At 39.7% G+C, this 22,695-nt stretch overlaps 1 protein-coding gene across 1 annotated transcript in view; it reads left to right on the top strand.

Moving 5' to 3' along the window:
- The first annotated feature begins 888 nt into the window (after positions 1–888).
- The window catches only part of LOC126236760 (RRP15-like protein), a 52,202-nt gene continuing 30,395 nt past the window's right edge, over positions 889–22,695 (top strand). The window contains exons 1-3 of the mRNA XM_049946314.1: positions 889–1,208; positions 13,861–14,192; positions 21,410–21,495. Coding sequence (XP_049802271.1) covers positions 1,154–1,208; positions 13,861–14,192; positions 21,410–21,495 — 473 coding nt within the window. The 5' untranslated portion in view covers positions 889–1,153. The remainder of the gene's footprint in view (positions 1,209–13,860; positions 14,193–21,409; positions 21,496–22,695) is intronic.

Consider the following 22,695-nt stretch of genomic DNA (forward strand, 5'->3'; position numbering starts at 1 on the left):
CAAGTCCAATATTGCTTGTTCAATGTAATACATGCTAAATAAATAAATAAAAGCGTATAGATACAAAGTATCACTTTATAAAAAGGCACGTTAAGTCAGGTGTTATTAATGCAGAACATCTGCCTTCTGAAGAAATGTTGACCGATGATTTCACAAAACCACTAAGCAATGCCAGACATGAAACATATGCAAGCAACTGCGGCCTTTGCGAAATAAGTGAAAGAGTGAATGTATATTTATACTTCGTACTGTATGTCTATGTCCATTTAAGGGACATGTTGAGAAACACAAATTGATTTCGACAGTATTATTTGTTTATTCCTTTGCGTTGTAATTAGTCGGTGGTGGTTATGCGTTCTGGGGTATGTAGTTCATGTTATGCACGTTCTGATTAATTAATAAAACGTTAGTTCAGAAAGTTTTCACTTTTATATTATAAAATGCTTAACATATTAGCCGCCCGAAAATAAAATAAAAATTAAGAACGATAGTAAAAAGGTCTTCAGTTGCCAGCTATCTCAACCGAGCTGCCCTTTCATCTCGCATACTTGTATTTGACTTTTCGATAATGAGTAAATAATATTCCTAAAAAGAAATTCAAAAATAATTTTACTCACTCAATTGCTTTTCAATCGCCACGTCGTCCTGTATTAACAACACTTTCATGTTTGACGCCCCTAAATGTTTTCAACGAGAACTACATTTTTGTATCCAGTGTTTGTGGGGCCGAGTTATTTTCGTTAACGCATCTGTGAGCTCTTGAATTAGGTTCTGACAATTGCATTTACTCCGTCGGAACTTATTTCAGCATTTTGAGTACTGTGGCAGTGGGAAATCATTTTGCACGGTTTGAAACACAAATGGTGTTTCTGGGAGATGGTGAAAGGGTGTATGTGCAAGTTTTCCTTGCTTGCGTAAGCTCATATGACAAATTGACAGAATAGGTTGTGTTACGAACTTTGATTACGACTCTTCGTTTTAAAGCTCTGGTGTTATGGCGACGGTGTCAACATCAACAGTGCTGCACGTGGGATTGTTTTGGTGGAAACGTTATGTTTGTGTTAGCGCTTCTGGTGTTTGTACTGCGTGAAATAAGCTTAACTGATTAAAAAAGAATTAGTAGTAAATTTCTGGAAATACTGACAGACTCAACATGGCGACGTTTCTGAGCTTTTCGGAAATTGTGGAGGAGCCACGAATTAATGAAGGTATATGATGATTACTCCTGCAGGGTACGTCTATGAAACTGCATGTTGACGTAACCGTTCACAGAGAGTGGAGAGAAACCTTACAGTTCTGAACACAAACAGCTTATATATGACCATTTTAATTACGTTCTTTTTTAGAGTACAAACGCATTATCATTTTAACCTCGCATCCTTGACAACTTCGTAATTTGAACCGGGCATATTCAATTCGCAATTCAGTTATCACACCTCAAGTGACCAAGATATCGGGGTAAACAGCTTTTCATTCTGTGACCAATACTGATAAATTTAGAGCGCTATGGGGATTCCTCAGACACGCAACTTATCAGTTTATATGTAATAATAGACATTTGCGTGATGAACTTCAGATAACATTTATTGACCTCTGTATAAGCACAAGGAACTGTAAACTTGGAACGACTTGTCAACAATGGAATAACAGATAATATTACTGAGTTATGCCTGGAAAAAATATTAATTTAAGACATTCGGATTGCAACCCTCAACACTCCCCCACTATTCAAATATCTCAACTATTTCCATGCATGTGCAAAAGGAATCCTGTGGTAGATTGTCTTTTTCACTTCCAACATCTGTGTCCGCATAGCAGAAAACCAACTCAGCTCCTCTCCCACAGTCCAAACATCATTTAATCTAGCTTTTAAGTTCCCTCAAATGGCACATTGTTTTGCTTTTCTCTCTAATGAAATAATTTGCTGCCACATTCAGGTCCAGTCTTGTAAACGGAGCGTACACTAAACAATCTGTCAAATGGCAAAATATTTCAGAATCACGTATCTAATCTTGATCATTATTCTACTCTTGTTTGCTTTCCATTGTGGGTGAGGCTTCTTCTACATTAAAATGTAGGCCTATCTGAAACGGAACTCTTTTCTGTTTAGTTTTCTTTACCATTATACTTTGTGGTATCTTGCTATAGTGGCTACATGTATGCCTTGTGCAGAAATTACATTTAACATGTTTAACAGCCATGAAAGCATTGTACGTTTTGTTGATTTTTGTTTTAGTTGTTGCATGTCATTGCTGTGGCATGTTTGAGATATACCTAACAACGATATGTGATGAAACTATCCAGTACTTGGTTTGTACACTTATAGTGTGAAAATATGTTTTGCAACGTTACTCAGATCCAATCTTTGCTATTCAAAGACTGTGCACCATCCAAGCAGACCTCACAGAGCAACTCAGAGCATCATTTCTTTTAGTATATGCAATATTCATGGCTGCTAGCCCTTCCACACAAAAAAGTTGTAGGCCTTGCAGGGATCCTTACAAACATGTTCTACTATCCCACACCCTCACCCACAAATAGATTTCCCATTCCACATGGACACTACAGATTTTTTGTGATATTGTGTATATATTGAAAACACCGAGCGAGGTGGCGCAGTGGTTAGCACACTGGACTCGCATTCGGGAGGACGACGGTTCAATCCCGCGTCCGGCCATCCTGATTTAGGTTTTCCGTGATTTCCCTAGATCACTTCAGGCAAATACCGGGATGGTTCCTCCAAAAGGGCTCGGCCGATTTCCTTCCCCATCCTTCCCTAATCTGAGCTTGTGCTCCGTCCCTAATGACCTCGCTGTCGACGGGACGTTAAACACTAATCTCCTCCTCCTCCTCCTATATTGAAAACATATTCTGTAGAGTGGACACAGAAAGCAAAAACAGTTGTGTTTTGTTTTTAAAATCCCTCTTTGTGTCTTACAATGTAGTCGTACACTTAATACCATATAATATTTGTTGTATAAAAATTGTGACCAGTTCTCAATGCAGACGTCATAAGCGATTAAATCTTCAGTCCAGTCACAAATCTTTATTTGTATTCAATACAACCATACTTTTGTGAATGTTTGTTGGTGTGATACTGAGTCAGATGGATTTCAGAAATCAAGAAATATTGGATCCACCTCATTTTCTTGCCTTTTAGATGTCATGTGACAAAAGCGCAAGTTGGGTTGTGCGTAATCAATATTGTTGGAGTCCATGTCGGTTGGCACCGAGGATGTCATCTGTTTGAGCTCAGAATAGGTTCTATAGTAGAGTCGATGAAAAAAAAAACCCTAACAGCTGGACTAGGCTTCGCATGGCTGATTCAAATGTGTATCACAGCCAGTCACATAATATGATTTTGTATACATGTCTGTGGCAATGTCTCAGTGTTGTTGCAACTCTGTAGACAACTGTTGTTTTCACCTGCAGACATTTGTGCTTCACAGTTAAAAGCTGGAAAGAGCACTTACAGCTATCAGGGATCATCTTTCGCCATCACTGCTGTAGGATACTCTTAACAGATGGCCACTGTTGAGACAGGACGGTAGTTTTGTGGATCAGTTCTCCTATTTTCCTTGTAAACTAGTGTGACATGCTTTCTTCCAGTCACTGGGCACAGTTTTCTGGTTGTTGAATCTGTAGTATATTATGGTTAAAATGCAGCTAACTCAGCTGAAAATTCTGAACGGAATCTGACTGGGATTACATCTGGCCCTGGAGCCTTGTTTAATCTTAGCCATTTCTCAGTGCCACTAACTATAATAATATCTACATCAGTCATCTTTGCAGTGGTGTGGAGATTAAATGAGGCAAGTACTTCTGAATCTTCCTTAGTAAAGGAACATTTGAAAATAGAATCCAGCAGATCTGCTTTTTCTTTGCTACCCTCTATTTCAGTTCCTGTGTCATTCATGAGTGTCTAGACACCAACTTTGGTGCCCTAACAACTGTTACATATGGCCTGAATTTATTTGGATTTTGTGATTGAGCTTTTGATAAGTTTCTGCTTTGGTAGGCAATGAAGACTTCACATGTTTCCCTCTTGACAACCAAGCACATTTCACTCAACATCCCCTATTTATAGCCATGTGCTTTGTTTACACCTATCACGCAGTAGGCTATGTTCCTTTAGAAGTTTCTCCATTCGTGAACTATTCTGCTAGGTAAGTATCTATTGAATGTTTGGGCAGCTATTCTTCCAAAACTGAGCCACATTTCTTCTGCTTGCTTCTCCTCAGAAGTTGTTTCTAGTTCCTTATTGAGATATGACACTACTTCACCTGTATCTAGTTTGCTGATGATAGAACTGTTTCTGTTCGTTTTAGCTGCTCTTTGTACTTTAGAAATCATAGTTGCTGCAATGGCCCCATGTCCACTGATACCAGCTTCAATATGGGTGCCTTCAAAGCTCTCTCAAAAATCGTGAAACTCTGGTTGTATTTAAATGCTGTCAGTGTCACCAAAATTAGTGTTTAGACACAGAAACTGAAAGTGATGGTAGCAAAGGAAAAGCAGATACGTTGAACTCCATTTTCAAATATTAATGTGGCTCATGGTCACTGATACCTGCTTGAATATGGAAATCTTCAGAGATATCAAATCAGTTTGTTGCCATCAGGTCTAATATATTTCCATCATGATTAGTCTTCCAGACCATGTGTTCAAGGTAGTTTTCAGGGAAGGCATTAAGTAGCATTTCACAGGATGTCTTGTCAGACTCACCATTTACTAAATTGTGATTTACCCAGTGGATTACTGGATGATTAATGATGACAGTATGGCTTGTATTAGCTAAGTCTGTTTTTCTCTAAAGTTTTTGGTTACATCTGGATGTGAGCCTGGTGGTTTATAGACAGATGCGATTATAAGTTCATGGAAGGCCTTGATGCAGAGTCTTGCTCAAACAGTCTCACATCCAGTGGATTTGAAGTGTCTACTTCTAGAGTCCTTTAGACAGGTTCCGTACATTGGGAGAAATGCCACTACTTTGAAAACGTCCATTGCTCATTTTGCTGCTGTTTTTATGTAATATGCTTAAACAAAGGGGATAATGGAAGCGTCCAATTCCATCCCTCTGCTTTGACCAATGACATCACCAATATGGGGGAAACGACCATTCACAACTCCCATACCGCTCCTATGACGTCATCAGGTAAACATGACAATAGATCGAGAAAACCAGCAAACAGATATTCCTCCAAAAATTTAATGAAACTAACAGGACAAGCAGGGGAAATTGGGGTTTTTTAGGTGGGGACAAACTAAATATAAACACACACACCACTACACCAAACAACAAAAAACACTAAAATAAGAAGACCCCCACAGCCTTCAATCTCAAAAATTTCACAATCACCACACTTAATCCTAAAAAAAATAAAAAATAAAAAACCTAGAAAATCAAAATTAGAATCAAACACTTCCCTTGACCTGTTGTTATCCTTACTACATCTCCACATATAGCCGTCTGTTCTGAGGCGCAGGAACTAGTAAGCCTCATTTCTTCACGACACATTGAGCACTTCATGACTTCAGACAACAGGCAGAATAGCTGAAGAAATTTTATTAGAGACAATGCACTGCCTCCATCATCGCCAACAACTGAAAACTGTTTGCCTTGTCCGTCATATCCATACCTAGCAAAGACATAAACAAAGCAATTTACTAAAATTCACACACGACGAACAGAAAAAAGAACTACAATAATGTCGACATAAAAAAACCAAAATCGTTAACACACCGAAAAATATTCCGCTGAAAGCGCAGTCACCACTGATACGACACACGTGCAATTCTACCACACAAATCAACCCTATATGCCTCATAACATGCTACCCATAACCACACCACCAGAGAGAACCACCGACCATAACAATATGCCACCTGTAAACACGACACATCTGCAAACTAAACCAAAAACATCACCTAACACACAACACATAAACACACCAGCAGAGAGCACCACCTATCACATCAAAATGACACCTACAAACACGCCACTCACACAAACTAAACTCTGTGCCGTTGTGATGTCACACACCCCAACAGACATACATTACGGGTCAAAGCCGACGGGTGGAATCGGACGCTTCCGTTGACCCCAAGGTTGTGCTGTAATTTTCCCGCTGTCAGCTTTTTGCATACTGACAAAGTCAAGATCTATATCATACAAATATTAGAGCTGTAGAGTTGTTCCAGGATGCTAGAGTTCATGTTTTCCAATACTAGCAAAAATAATAATATTGCTGCATGTAATGTCGTATATTTCTCTTTCTAGAGGTTGAGTACCAGTCTCATCCTCATTGATGATACGGTTTAAGAATGCGTCACAATTGCATTTGGCTAGGAGGTCAACAGCAAAACTGTAGTATTTCAGTCCATTGTTGTGTTAATATTCTGGCCAATCATACATATTTTGGTACTTCAGTAAAAGTGCACTTACAATGTATTATGGCGCTTGTGTTGCATACTGCTGTTGCTAACATTTCACGTGATAAATGAAGGGAAGTGAACACAGTGAATTGTGAGTTAGATGTGAGTAGATGGTACATGGTATTTTATTTAATTTGCAAAAACTGAAGCTAAAACAGTAAGTCCAGCCTTACCACAACCTTAGAAATTGTGACTGGTGAAAAAAAAGCTAAATATTTCCAGGATGATTTTTCACTCTTCAGTGGAGTGTGTGCTGATATGAAACTTCCTGGCAGATTAAAACTGTTCGCTGGATCAAGACTTGAACTTGGGAACTTTACCCGTTGCAGGCAAGTCCTGTACAGATTGAGCTACCCGAGCATGATACATTACCTGTCTTCACAGCTGGCTGAAATAAAGCTTTGAGGATGGGTCGTGAGTCGTGCTTGGTTGCTCAGATGGTACTTGCCTGCGAAAGGCAGAGGTCCCGAGTTTTAATCTTGATCCAGCACCCCATTGTGCCTGCCGTAAACTCAGCTTCGATGAAGCATTGCAATCTGCTCAGTGGTAAATCACCAGATTTACTTGCTTGTCCGCTACTGTCTCCACCTACCTCCGCTTTTCCTCCTGTAAGCTTCAGCGATGCACCCTTGTCAGCTTGTAGCGAGCAATAGATCGTGGGTCTCTAGCAGAACTCTCTGAAATCAACTATGGACCATCTCAACCTCCCATCTGCTAAAAGGTGTGGAGAGAAGGGGGGGGGGGGAAGCACCATATAAGCCTCCTTGTTAACATGACATTTACTGTCAGGCTTAATCTGTCTCCGATAATGCAGCTGGCTTCCTTTCTACATCTTTTGAGAGGTAATGCATTGATTATGCCATTAACTAGATAACTACCATTTCTTATCATCTGCAACCATCCTTTGCCGAGCAGATCAACCATAATTTAAGGGCAGCCTTAAATATATACCATGCTAAGAGTCAGTCACGTTTTGACAGGTCAGTGAGATGGTTGAGTTTAGCCTTTAATACTGCATTTCTTGAAGCCCATAGAACTACTCCTGCTCAGATGATGTTGGGCTACCCGGTCAACTCGAAACTTTCTAATTGGTAGATGATTGGTGACCTGCGCCAGACAAGGTTGACTCATCAGATATTAACACTATGTGGAGCATGGCATATTGAAACATCGCTCATGCACATCAGAAGCAGCCCAGGTGGTAAATTACATCAGGAGTGTAGTTTCGATACTGGGGATTTGGTTTATGTGCAGAATTTTGGAGCTCAAACCAAGGCCTGTCAGGGCATTACCCAGAAGATTCTCCCTAGTTTTGCAGGTCCATGTAAAACTGTAGGAAACATCTCTCCTGTCAGTTTCTGACTGCAGCACACCAAAACGAGGAAGCGAATGCAGGTCCAGTTTAGTCAGATTAAGCCTTATGGGTGCGTTTAGTGTGGGATGTTTAGACAATCCATAATTGATTACAGAGTCTTACCATTGCCCACATAGTATTACTCACCGTGAGGCGGCGAGCGTGCAGCACCAAAGCTTATAGGTGGAAAATGCAGTCTGGTGGAGACAGTATTAGATGGGCCAATGAATGTGGCGGTTCACCATCAAACGGATTGCAGTGCTTCACCAAAGTTGACTGTACAGCAGGCATGAAGTGGAGTGGCACTGAAATGTACTTTAAAATTGTAGTACACAGAAGTGGTAGCTGAGCAATAGTGTGATGTGTTATTAAGCCGTTGTTCATGGGCTTACATGGAAATACAGCATTCAGTGTGAAGTAAGTTCCTCATTGCAATGTGTTGACACTTTTGTGGCTTGCTAAAAATTGAATACAATCGATGCAAAACACCGTTAGTTGCTGTCACGTTGAGAAGGTGTTGTGTACTGATGGAAAGTTATTCTACGTAGTTGAACAGTATAGAGCTTTGCTTCAGCATGATGTGTGTGAGCATCTGTAAGTGTTTACAACTTTTTTCATTGCCTGTGCTTTGTTTGTAGTATTTTTGTCCTGCTTCTGATGGCACTGAGCTTTATTAGCCTTATATGAATTTGGTATGTCAGTGTGCTTGCCTTTCAAAGAACAGGTATTTTGTTTCCATATGTGTGTCAGGGTTGTTTTTAAAGCTTTTGTTTGATTTCTGTTTTATTAAGTTACCTTAAGTGTGCCAAGTTTATCAAATATGCTTTCATTCAGTAACCTTAAATTAGCAATCATTGGCCTATTATCTTGTCATGGCAACTGTTCACTAATTGTTTATTGTTGGACATTATTGCTACTGTGTGTGTTGCCTTTTCAAGTAAAGTAATCTGGTCCCTTCAACCCCCACCAACCAACCAAGTGAAGTAATGGCTGAGTAATTTTGTGGCTCTGACTATATTTTATTTAAAGTTGATTTTTAAAATTTTCTTACTTGTGAAAAAATATATTATGAATTATAGTTACTGCCATTGTGGTATGGTCCTGAGCTGGGGCAGATTCTGGGCTTGTGAAATCATTATGTTAGTTGTTAATGTAAGCTCGCTTCTTGTTTTATAAGTTTCCTGTATCAAGCTATAATCAGAGTGTTTCTGATATGGCTGGCAGTTGCTGTTGGCATAATGCGGGCGTGATGTGCCCCTTTTCTAACAGCCTTTGTAATTAACAGTGTTTTTGGATTGCAGCTATTTATTTGATGTAAAATATTGTAATAAAGTGTAGTGATTTTAAAATTGTTGCCTCTCAACCTGTTGTTGTTGTTGTTGTTGTTGTTGTTGTGGCCTTCAGTCCAGAGATTCTATTTGATGCAGCTCTCCATGCTACTCTATCCTGCACATGCTTCTTCATCTTTGAGTAACTACTGCAACCTACATCCGTTTGAACTTGCTTAGTGTATTCATCTCTTGGTCTCCCTCTACGATTTTTAGCCTCCACGCTTCCCTCTATTATTAAATTGGTGATCCCTTGATGCTTCAGAATGTGTCCTACCAGCCAAACCCTTCTTCTAGTCAAGTTGTGCCATAAATTCTTCTTCTCCCCAATTCTATTCAGTACGTCCTCATTAGTTACGTGATCCACCCATCTAATCTTCAAAATTCTTCTGCAGCACCACATTTTGAAAGCTTCTATTCTCTTCTTGTCTAAACTATTTATTGCCCATGTTTCACTCCCGTACATGGCTACATTACGTACAAATACTTTGAGAGAAGACTTCCTGACACTTAAATCTATACTCAGTGTTAACAAATTTCGATTCTTCACAAACGCTTTCCTTGCTATAGCCAGTCTACATTTTATATCCTCTCTACTTCGACCATCATCAGTTATTTTGCTCCCCAAATATCAAAACTCATCTACTAGTTTAAGTGTCTCGTTTCCTAATCTGATTCCCTCAGCATCACCTGATTTAATTCGTCTACATTCCATTATCCTTTATTTGCTTTTGTTTATGTTCAACTTATATCCTCCTTTCACGACACTGTCCATTCTGTTCAACTGCTCTTCCAGGTCCTGTGCTGTCACTGATAGAATTACAATTTCATCGGCAAACCTCAAAGTTCTTATTTCTTCTCCATGGATTTTAATTCCTACTCCAAATTTATGTGTTGTTTCCTTTGCTGCTTGCTCAACATACAGATTGAATAACATTGGGGATAGGCTACAACCCAGTTTCACTCCCTTTTCAACCACTGCTTCCCTTTCGTGCCCGTGACTCTGATTACTGCCATGTGATTTCTGTACAAATTGTAAATAGCCTTTTGCTCCCTGTATTTTACCAGTACCATTTCCAAAATTTGAAAGAGAGTATTCCAGTCAACACTGTCAAAAGCTTTCTCTGAGTGTGCAAATGCTAGAAATGTAGATTTGCCTTTCCTTAATCTATCTTCTAAGATAAGTCTGAGGGTCAGTATTGCCTCACTTGTTCCAACATTTCTATGGAATCCAAACTCATCTTCCCTGGGGTCAGCTTCTACCAGTTTTTTTCATTTGTCTGTAAAGAATTTGTGTTAGTATTTTGCAGCCATGACTTACTAAGCTGATAGTTTGATAATTTTCACACCTGTCAACACCTGCTCTCTTTGGGATTGGAATTATATTCTTCTTGAAGTCTGAGGCTATTTCGGCTGTCTCGTACATCTTGCTCACCAGACGGTAGAGTTTTGTCATGGATGGCCCTCCCAAGGTAGCTCTAATGGAATGTTGTCTACTCCCGGGGCCTTGTTTTGGCTTAGGTCTTTCAGTGCTCTGTCAAATTCTTCATGCAGGCATCATATCTCCCATTTCATCTACATCTACATTCTCTTCCATTTCCATAATATTTCCCTCAAGTACATCCCCCTTATACAGACCGTGTATATACTCCTTCCACTTTTCTGCTTTCCCTTCTTTGCTTAGGACTGGTTTTCCATCTCTCCCTCCATGCTGTTACCTCTCTCCTGCATTTTCGTGTTATGCGTCAATGGGAAGAGGAGTGGGTGGCAGTCGGTGAAAATAAGCTGCGTCTGGTCAAGGCCACCACGCGGCCATGGCGTACGTCCTACCAGTCATGCAGGCGGGATGAGGTTCTCCTCACTCGCCTCCGCATCGGGCACAGTCCCTTAACGCATGGTTTTTTACTCTGGCGGGAGGACCCCCAAATCTGCAGCACTTGCTTGTGGCATCCAGATTACTGTCCACCGCATGTTACTTGACTGTCTTTTATTCTCTGACTAGAGGGCAGTGGTTTCTTTGCCACCGGATTTGCCCTCTATTTTGCAAGACGACGCAATGACTGTGGTTAAGGTCTTACGGTTTTGTGTCCTGTCCAATTTGTTGCCTCGGATTTTCGGGAGAGGGTTTTAATGTGCTGCTGGGTGACTGGCTCACCCAGGTTTTAGGTAAGAGGTCCGCCAGTCACGATTACCTCCTGGTTTCCCTTCGGTTTCTGTTCTCTTTTCCTTGTGTTTCCTTTCCTTTTTTAGTGCATTTCTTCTCCTCTTGTTTTGCCTCTGTATGTGAGGATTTGGAACTGCGTCAGGTGTGTCTTTTAGCCATTCTCCTTGTTCGCTGTCCGTCTTAGTCCCTTCACTGCATGTGTTCCTGTTTTTATGTGTTTGATATTCATGCAGGTGGTTCTCTTTTTTCCAAAGGCCTCTTTAATTTTCCTGTAGGCAGTATCTGTCTTACCTCTAGTGATATATGCCTCTACATCCTTACATTTGTCCTCTAGCCATTCCTACTTAGCCGTTTTCCACTTACTGTTGATCTCATTTTTGAGATGTTTGTATTCCTTTTTGCCTGCTTCATTTACTGCATTTCTATACTTTCTCCCTTCATCAATTAAAGTCAACATTTCTTCTGTTACCCAAGGATTTCTTTCTCCCATTCCTGTCAATCGTCCCCTAATGCTCTCCCAGAAACTCTCTACAACCTGCGGTTCTTTCAGTTTATCCAGATCCCATCTCTTTAATTCCTACCTTTTTGCTGTTTCTTCAATTTTAATCTACAGTTCATAAATAATAAATTGTGGCCAGAGTCCACATCTGCCCCTGGAAATGTCTTACAATTTAAAACCTGATTCCTAAACCTCTCTCTTACCCTAATATAATCTAACTGAAGTCTTCCATACAACCTTCTGTCATGATTCTTAAACCAAGTGTTAACTGTGATTAAGTTATGCTCTGTGCAAAATTCTACCAGATGGCTTCCTCTTTCATTCCTTATCCACACTCCATGTTCATATACTACTTTTCCTTCTCTTCCTTTTCGTACATACTGAGCGAGGTGGTGTAGTGGTTAACACACTAGACTCGCATTCGGGAGGATGACGGGTCAATCCCGTGTCTGGCCATCCTGATTTAGGTTTTCCATGATTTCCCTAAATTGCTTCAGGCAAATTCCGGGATGGTTCCTTTGAAAGGGCACTGCCGGAGACTGATGACCTTGTAGTTTGGTGTCTCCCCCCAAATCAACCCAGCCCAACCCAACCTTTTCGTACTGTCAAATTCCAGCCCCCATAACTATTAAATTTTTGTCTCCCTTAACTATCTGAATAATTTCTTTTATCGCATCATACATTCCTTCAATCTCTTCATCATCTGTAGAGCTAGTTGACATATAAACTTGTACTACTGTGGTAGATGGGTACTTCATGTCTATCTTGGCTACTAAAATACATTCAGCATGCTGTTTGTAGTAGCTTATCCGCGCTCCTATTTTTTTATTCATTATGAAACCAACTCCTGCATTACCCCTGTTTGATTTTGTATGTATAACCCTGTATTCACCTGACCAAATGTCTTGTTCCTCCTGTTACCGAACCACACTAATTCCCATTAGGCCTACATCTAACTTTAACATATCCATTTCCCTTTGTAAATTTTCTAACCCACTTGCCCAATTAAGGGATCTGACATTCCACGCTCCGATCCGTAGAACACCAGTTTTCTGTCTCCTGATAACGACATCCTCCTGAGTAGTCCCCACCCGGAGATCAGAATGGGGGACTATTTTACCTCCAGAATACCATACAGTAAGGCTGCACGTCCTTGGGAAAAAAATGCTCCTCAACCTATATTCATTCAAAGCAATTAAAATGACAGAGTCCATTTTAGTTGGAGAACTACGAGGAAAAATAGATCATCTATTGCAAAACATTTGTAAGACTGCTAGGGATTTGTTTCTTGAATATTGTTCTTTATATGCATTTGTTACAAAGTTGCAGTCGTTAGAGAAGGAAAGCGAAAGGAGGCACAGCTACGTGAATCTCATTGGGTGTGTTCAGTTAACATTGAATACATTGACAAGCACTCAACTTTCTTCACTGTGAGAAGGTATGGAAAGACATTCATCTTTGGGATGACTGGTATTGAATCCGAGGAACTTCTCCCCAAAGAGGCTTCTCCTTACAGGGTAAACAGTTGCTTTTTTCCGCACTGCATTTGAAAATAGTATAGATAGGCAAGAAGAGGTACTGCTTCTCCGTGGCATTCAATTTTGAATGTAGTGGTGTAGCTGCAGGCAAGTAGTGGACAATTTAAACAGTGAAAGTAAATGTACGAAAAGCTGATGAAACACAGCAGCAAGCTGTTTATGTTTCATGACATTTTCTTATATAAGAATCCCTTTCAGCATGTAGTGTTTTTGTGTCAGAAAAATTACATAGCAGCTTGTACCTCACTTCAGAGCAAATAATTAATTCTTAATTAGACTTTGTTCCACTTAAGGGAGAGGGGGAGAAAGCACCCTCGTGTATTACCTAGGATTCAGTTTCTGAGTGAATTTTCTGTTATTTGACTTTCTGCTCTAAAACACTGATCTACTAACATTGTTTTTGTAAAATTATAATTTATATTTCCATACCTTTAAAAGTTAAAAACGACGGAGCTATGAGCCCTCATTTCCTCACATGAATTACTGGTGCTTTTCTTTCTGTCTTTCTGCTTTTCTTAGTATTGTGTTTACATTTGTTTAAGATGAAGAAGCTGAAATATCTTCACTTGATGAAGACCACGAGATGGCTGAAAATATTAATGACAGTGACTGTGGAACAGACACAAGCAACAGTGCAACCGAGGGGACAGGTGTCATTGGTGGGAACCCTGGCTGGGCTGATGCAATGGCCAAGATCCTGAAGACAAACAAGCCAAAAAATAAGAAAACCATTGTGTTAGCTAAAGCAAAGAAGCTGCAACAAGTTGCAAAAAAGGAAAAACCTTCAGTAGAAACCGATACTGCTGAGAAAGAAGAAAAAGATACCACTGTAAAATTTGAGAAAAATGCTATGAAGGATTCCAGAAAGTTAAAGGTGAGGCCCAATTTACATTTATTAAAAGTAAGGAAATTGTTGTCAGCTCCCTATTATTTTCAATGTTCTGCTCTTTGCATTCACATGATCCTAATTTTATATTTAGAAATGCAAAGAAACAACAATAGACTAGGCAGACCTCAAGTACTGATGGGCAGGAACTGCTGAGCATTGTTGAGGGTGGTTGTAAAAGTTACATGAAATCAGTGGGAGTGATAAGTGCCCTTATGGCGTCAGTGGCGCTTCCGCTGTGTGCTGCTGTTGGCATTTTGTTTCTATTGGTTATAACCAATCAGGTGATACAGGTCTTAGTATACAGTAGCCTCTGAGAACCACTGAATCTATTGACTTGTTTCGGCAGAAGATATGGCTTTATTACTTTTGTTTTCAACATGGATAGTGCTAGATTGAAGATTACTGATATGGCTGTTGTTGATTAAAAAGTTGTTTACCTGTTTTTGTATGTATTTCTTGCATTGTATATTTTTCTCGGAATACTACAGAATTTCTCGGAACATTGTTTCATATTCCAGTGTGATAGTTTCATTGTAAGTTGGTGAAGCCTGTGAATATGCCTGGAGGAAACCTGGCTGTGGTAACAGACTGATCTGTAGCATCGCGCAGTGATTGTTTTGAAAACTTTGTGGGGTATTTTCAAATTGTCCCATTTCTGAGGTTGTGGTTAAGTACTAACCTAAGAATACAGTTTAAATTTTGTGGAGTACTCTGTTTTAAATGTCAACATTTTGCACAGTATATTCCATTATGCGACCACATAATTTTGTAAACTCCATATGATGACATTTATCGAACAGTATTTTCTCGTTGTTTCCTCCATTTGGTTTAATCATGTGACTCATAATTCATCATGCCCACTTCCCATCATTCACCACAGATACAATTACCAACTGCAGCATGCAATGGGAAAGCCGCTGACAACGTATGTGCTCTTAAATCCAGTGGAAGCACTTACTCTTAAGTTCCAAGGCACTACCAGCTGACCAGGTAGTACAGTGACTGTGTGTACGGAGTTAAGAAATATCAGGTACATGGTCAAGCAGCTCCACATAAGCCACCCATTTTTGTAGTCAGTACTAAGCGACACTTGAGATGGTGTAAAGACTGACACCACTGGACAGCATTTGATTGGATATGAGTGATTTGGAGTGATGAATCATACTACACCATGAGGCAATTTGCTCAAAGGGTTAGCATTTGGTAAATGCCTGGAGAATGTTACTTGCCATCAACAAAGTGTGGGGCAGGTGGTGTTATGGTACGACTGTGTTTTGTGTTCCCCTTATTACGCTGAAGAAAATGCTAAATCCCTAGCAGAGGTCAGGCAATCATAAAGGCAAAGGATGGACACACTGAAGCTTAATATACACTAATAGATGTCTGGATACTTTTGATCATGTAGTGTGTATCCCACTGTATCGTAGACAGGATAACCTGTAATAGGAATCAGGTCATGTGGCAACTTCACTGCAATCTCTAAACAGTTCTCTTTTCTTTTTTTAGTATATTCATGATAACCAACCAGTTGTTCATCTGTATGTATGGCCGTTGTGAAACTGTTCACATGGTTTTTTCCTTACTCGCTGATAAAAATATGTTACTTATAGTGATATTCCTTTATTCTGGTCATGCAGTGTAATACTAATAATTAACTTGTTATGGATTATTAGTTGAGTTAAACCAATTATATTTAGATGTGACAGCTTTTCATTTTAAATTGAAGGAAACTGGCACATAATCATTCTGTAATCATCTGGATTGGTGTCTGAATGCAACTAATTATTCACAATGCTCAAATTAAATATGCAGGAATTTACAAGTTCCAAATAACTTTAATAAGTGTCATGAATTTTAATTTGTTTCATATCTTATCAAAGATCTTACTTCCGTACTGCTTACCCCGATCTTACCAGCAGCTCATGTTATTTTGTGCTCTGTTGTTAATTTCAACAACTCATGAAAACTTAAGCCTTCATGCTATTAATTTCATCTTATTCTGTGTGTTGCTACAAAGAAACACAGAAACTCAGACACTGGTACATACATTGCCGTTGCACTGTGATTGCAAGTACCAAGCTTGGAGTTATTTGGCAGAAGCTTAGCACATTTCTGTCCATTACAAAAACTTAGAATCTATGTCTCGCTTGTTAAACATCTTTTAAATTGCTTTAGTGTATCTATGCACACACTGTGTTTTCAATTCTGTGTAATATTTTGTATCAGAATCCCTGTTACAGTTTTTTGTGAATGTACAGTACATGCACTCTTTCCAATCAGATGCCACTTGTAATTTACTCTGCTAACAGATTATCTGCCTGGGCTGCATATGTTGGTGTAATATCCCAAAAAAATTGTGAGACCAATGGCTAGCAGTAATTAATGGCAATGTGGAGAAATTTGAAACAACAGATTCACAAATACGATGGTTTTTCAAAATACCATTTCATTGCCCTCTTCTTACAAACAGGGTCACTGTGAAGGCGTTGATGACAGACTGACTTGAAAATTGTTTATCAGTAAAAAAATACGTGTCAGAGGTCATATGTGTGTCACAAAATTAAAGGGCTTGAACTTTGAAGTTAAACAATGGATTTGGTATATTCTACTTGCAGGGCCACCAGACAGTATAAACCTGTGATTATGAGCTTGGAAAAGTCAAACTTGCCAATCATTTGAGACACCATAAAAATTAAATTGTTGCAAGAAATGGACAGTGAATTTTGTTATAAATCGAGTAGTGACTTTGCTCTGCTAATTTCTAACAAATCTTCACTGTATCTAGAAATATAGACAACACATGCGAATCATAAACACAAGTTTCCTACACGATGAATACGAAAACAAATATTTGTTACTAAAATAATAAGCCTTCTTAAACCAATTTTTATAATCCACACTATTTTAACATTAAATAGCTGGCAAAATAAATTTGAGGCGCAATTCTGTCAGACATCTCCAAACATAGAATTGAGTATAGTTAATTGCAGGACAAGGAGCCTAGACCAATTTTTGCTAACACTATTTTTTGTAGAATGTCAGCAGTGAAAACAACACTCATCTTGCTGTTTGATACCATAGTAACTGTTGCTATAGTGACTCTTTGTCCTAAAAAAGAAAATGGGATTTGAGATCACCAAGAGGTTTCCTGGGTCTTGTAAGTGCTTAACAACACTATATTAATCTTCTTCTTGCAGTCAGTAGGTGTAATTCCTTCATTCAATAAATTCATCGATAATGATGATTAGCTGATCTCACAAAATGTATTTCGGGTATAAAATGTAACTTCTGTAAAATAAAACGCTAGGTAAAGTTACTCTGCTGTGTATTCTTCACTTTCAAAAAGTCAAAGACACTTTCTTCTCATTCCATGAAACATTAATAACATATTTCACAATGGTACATTAGATGTAGTTACATTTCAACTTTTGTCCATTACATCTCACCACCAGCTCCTACTGCACACCGCAGTGTGAACATAAACCAGACATACGTTTATATAGGCAGTTCACAGAGTATGATTCACATTGATTCTTAATCACAGAAAATAATTATGTAGAATTAGTACATTGAGATATAATTACATTTTCTTGCGTTTGAATGTTGGATAATTTTTTAAAGGTTTTCAGAATAAAAGATAGTAAATAATATGATATAGAAAATATAGATCGGCAGACATGGGTATTAATCAGTAATCTCACATTGAAAAATATGCATTGCCGAAGTTATGAAATATAACAGGAGTAGAAGATGTACTGTAATGTACCATTGATTGTGACTGTACCACCATCTACAGTACTCCAGGATTTTATGGGCATAGTTCAATTATAAACTCAGCATAATTTAATATGCAATTTCCATGTGAGACATTTTTCAAGCTTGTAGTCTTCATCCAACACACACACAAATTTCAAGCTTTCGCAACCCAAGGTTGCTTCATCAGGAAAGAGGGAAGGAGAGGGAAAGACGAAAGGATATGGGTTTTAAGTGAGAGGGTAAGGAGTCATTTCAATCCCAGGAGCGGAAAGACTTACCTTAGGGGGAAAAAGGACAGGTATACACACACACACACACACACACACACACACACATCCACACACCTACAGACACAGGCAGCCATATGTAAGTGCAAAGAGGTTGGGCAGAGATGTCAGTCGATACGGAAGTACAGAGGCAAAGATGTTGTTGAATGACAGGTGATGTACGAGGGGCGGCAACGTGAAATTAGCGGAGGTTGAGGCCTGGTGGGTAACGGGAAGAGAGAATATATTGAAGGGCAAGTTCCCATCCCCGGAGTTCTGATAGGTTGGTGTCAGTGGGAAGTATCCAGATAACCCGGACGGTGTAACACTGTGCCAAGATGTGCTTTCCGTGCACTAAGGCATGTTTAGCCACAGGGTGATCCTCATTACCAACAAACACTGTCTGCCTGTGTCCGTTCATGCGAATGGACAGTTTGTTGCTGATCATTCCCACATAGAAGGCTTCACAGTGTAGGCATGTCAGTTTGTAAATCACGTGGTAAATCACATGTGTATGTGTGCGAGTGTATACCTGTCCTTTTTTCCCCCTAAGGTAAGTCTTTCTGCTCCGGGGGTTGGAATGACTCCTTACCCTCTCCCTTAAAACCCACATCCTTTCATCTTTCCCTCTCCTCCCCTCTTTCCTGATGAAGTAACCTTAGGTTGCGAAAGCTTGTGTGTGTGTGTGTGTGTGTGTGTGTGTGTGTGTGTGTGTGTGCGCTTTTTATTGTGTCTATCTACCAGCGCTTTCTCATGTGGTAAGTTACAGCATCTTTGTTTTTATATATATTTTTGCCACGTAGAATGTTTCCACAAAGATGATGTGACTTACCGAACGAAAGCGCTGGCAGGTCGATAGACACACAAATAAACACAAACACACACACAAAATTCAAGCTTTCGCAACAAACTGTTGCCTCATCAGGAAAGGGGGGAAGGAGAGGGAAAGACGAAAGGATGTGGGTTTTAAGGGAGAGGGTAAGGAGTCATTCCAATCCCGGGAGCGGAAAGATTTACCTTAGGGGGAAAAATGGACAGGTATAGACTCGCACACACACACATATCCATCCACACATATACAGACACAAGCAGACATCATATATATATATAGGGAAACATTCCACGTGGGAAAAAATATATATATATAAACACGGATGATGTGACTTACCGAACGAAAGTGCTGGCAGGTCGATAGACACACAAACAAACAGAAACATACACACGAAATTCAAACACATTTCAACAACATCTTTGCCTCTGTACTTCTGCCTCGACTGACATCTCTGCCCAAACTCTTTGCCTTTACAAATGTCCGCTTGTGTCTGTGTATGTGCGGATGGATATGTGTGTGTGTGTGCGAGTGTATACCTGTCCTTTTTTCCCCCTAAGGTAAGTCCTTCCGCTCCCGGGATTGGAATGACTCCCTACCCTCTCCCTTAAAACCCACATCCTTTCGTCTTTCCCTCTCCTTCCCTCTTTCCTGATGAGGCAACAGTTTGTTGCGAAAGCTTGAATTTCGTGTGTATGTTTGTGTTTGTTTGTGTGTCTATCGACCTGCCAGCACTTTCGTTCGGTAAGTCACATCATCTGTGTTTTTAGATATATATATGAATTTTGTGTGTGTGTGTGTTTGTTTGTGTGTCTATCGACGTGCCAGCGCTTTCGTTTGGTAAGTCACATCATCCTTGTTTTTAGATATATTTTTTCCCACGTGGAATGTTTCCTTTATATATATATATATGATGTGACTTACCGAACGAAAGCGCTGGCAGGTCGATAGACACACAAACAAACACAAACACACACACAAAATTCAAGCTTTCGCAACAAACTGTTGCCTCATCAGGAAAGAGGGAAGGAGAGGGAAAGACGAAAGGATGTGGGTTTTAAGGGAGAGGGTAAGGAGTCATTCCAATCCCGGGAGCGGAAAGACTTACCTTAGGGGGAAAAAAGGACAGGTATACACTCGCACACACACACACACACACATATCCATCCTCCCACGTGGAATGTTTCCCTCTATATATATATATATATATATATATATATAGAGAGAGAGAGAGAGAGAGAGAGAGAGAGAGTGAGAGTGAGAGGGAAACATTCCATGTGGGAATAACACCTGTGTGTGTGTGTGTGTGTGTATATATATATATATATACAAAGATGATGTGACTTATCGAACGAAAGCGCTGGCAGGTCGATAAATACACAAACACACACACAAAATTCAAGCTTTCGCAACAAACTGTTGCCTCATCAGGAAAGAGGGAAGGAGAGGGAAAGACGAAAGGATGTGGGTTTTAAGGGAGAGGGTAAGGAGTCATTCCAATCCCGGGAGCGGAAAGACTTACCTTAGGGCGAAAAAAGGACAGGTATACACTCGCACACACACACATATCCATCCACACATATCTTGGTGCACGGCCAGTACATCACCGTCCGGGTTATCTGGATACTTCCCACCAACACCAACCTATTCGAACTCCGGGGATGGGAACTTGCTCTTCAATATATCCTCTCTTCCCGTCACCCACCAGGCCTCAATCTCCGCTAATTTCAAGTTGCCGCCACTCATACCTCACCTGTCATTCAACATCATCTTTGCCTCTTCACTTCCGCCTCGACTGACATCTCTGCCCAAACTTTAAATATGTCTGCTTGTGTCTGTACATGTGTGGATGGATATGTGTGTGTGTGCGAGTGTATACCTGTCCTTTTTTCGCCCTAAGGTAAGTCTTTCCGCTCCCGGGATTGGAATGACTCCTTACCCTCTCCCTTAAAACCCACATCCTTTCGTCTTTCCCTCTCCTTCCCTCTTTCCTGATGAGGCAACAGTTTGTTGCGAAAGCTTGAATTTTGTGTGTATGTTTGTGTTCGTTTGTGTGTCTGTCGACCTGCCAGCACTTTCATTTGGTAAGTCACATCATCTTTGTTTATATATATATATATATATATATATATATATATATATAGAGAGAGAGAGAGAGAGAGAGAGAGAGAGAGGTGGGGGGGGGGGGAAATTCCATGTGGGAATAACACCTGTGTGTGTGTGTGTGTGTGTGTGTGTGTGTGTGTGTGAGAGAGAGAGAGAGAGTGTGTTTTATTATGTTTTATTGTTTATTTTATATTTGAATGACACATATAGCCTGTAAAGCTTTTATCAACTCTTCTATCCTGCAGAAGAAACTGTGGGAGAACAAAGGCAGGGTACAACCACATATTTTGGACAAGAATAGAGAAAAGGCATTAGCCAGGATAGCAACAAAGTAAGTAACGGGATAATTGTTATGTCTTGCATAACATAATATAGAAAATTAATTAGCTTTTAAAACCTGGTATGTACATGCAGAAATTAGAAAACTGTAATCTTGTTGTGAGCTATGGTATGTGTTACTGGATGGTGTGCTGCAGGTTGTTATTTCAAACCTGACCACCAGCAATTAGTTGTTACTTAGTATTTATTGTTTCTGGAATTACTTCGAAATACCTTATATTTGTAATGGTTGTATGTTCTGTTACAATCAGTATTTGCATCAATACCAGCTTTCTGGAATATACAGTGATTGTATAAACCACTTCAAGCAGAACAGAAATGAGTTCCTGGACAGGGAGTGCAGCCATTTATACAAACACTGTATATTCCAGAAAGCTGGTATTCAGTAAAATGTTCGATGGGAAATCTGTTATTACTCAGAACAAAATTTCTGAACTGAATTTCTGAATAACAAATAAGAGACTGACATTAACTCTTTCCTTTTCTTCTGAGTGTTTACATTGTCAGTAAGGTGCTTCTTTTGCGCTTTCCAAAACACTGCCAAGCTGTGACACCGAAGTATAAATGCCACCTCTAGAGCAGGTAGAGATTCGTGGCAGCATCGTGTCTTGCCAATGTCCTGTGCTCATGCTTCTTGCATTGTCTCTGCAGAAATCAAAATCAAAGCACGCACAGTGGATATTCTTCAGATGCTAAATACGTAGAAAACATTTTTACATGAACATCTTTCATCTGATTTCAAGGAAAGGGTGGGGTAACCTGTTATACCACAGGCTGTTCGTTGTAGTCAGTAATAAATGTGCTTTCACTGCTAACTGTTTTCCCTTAATCCAAGATCCTACTTTCCTATTTGCACTTGATTGTGGTTTTGCTGTCTGTGACATTGTTTGATGGAGATGTCGGGTACTTCAAAACATCTACATCACCATGGCTCCAATTAGGCAATGTAAAGGCCATCACCTACATAGAGGAACTGAAATACAGGCAGTGCATTGTTCCTAAGATCTGTACATTCAGGAGACAGATAGCATCCAGAACAGCAGTGAGTGAGCTGCATCTCAGGCATCTATCAGTGTTTTTCAAAGACATTGTGCAGGATATGACATAATGGCTGAAAGGATTTAACCGAGTCACCAGATACAGTAGATGGGACAACATGGTGTGTTTGGCAAATGTATACTTTTATTTGTAT

Source organism: Schistocerca nitens, chromosome 1 (assembly GCF_023898315.1).
Source record: "Schistocerca nitens isolate TAMUIC-IGC-003100 chromosome 1, iqSchNite1.1, whole genome shotgun sequence".
NCBI classification, from domain to species: Eukaryota; Metazoa; Arthropoda; class Insecta; order Orthoptera; family Acrididae; genus Schistocerca; species Schistocerca nitens.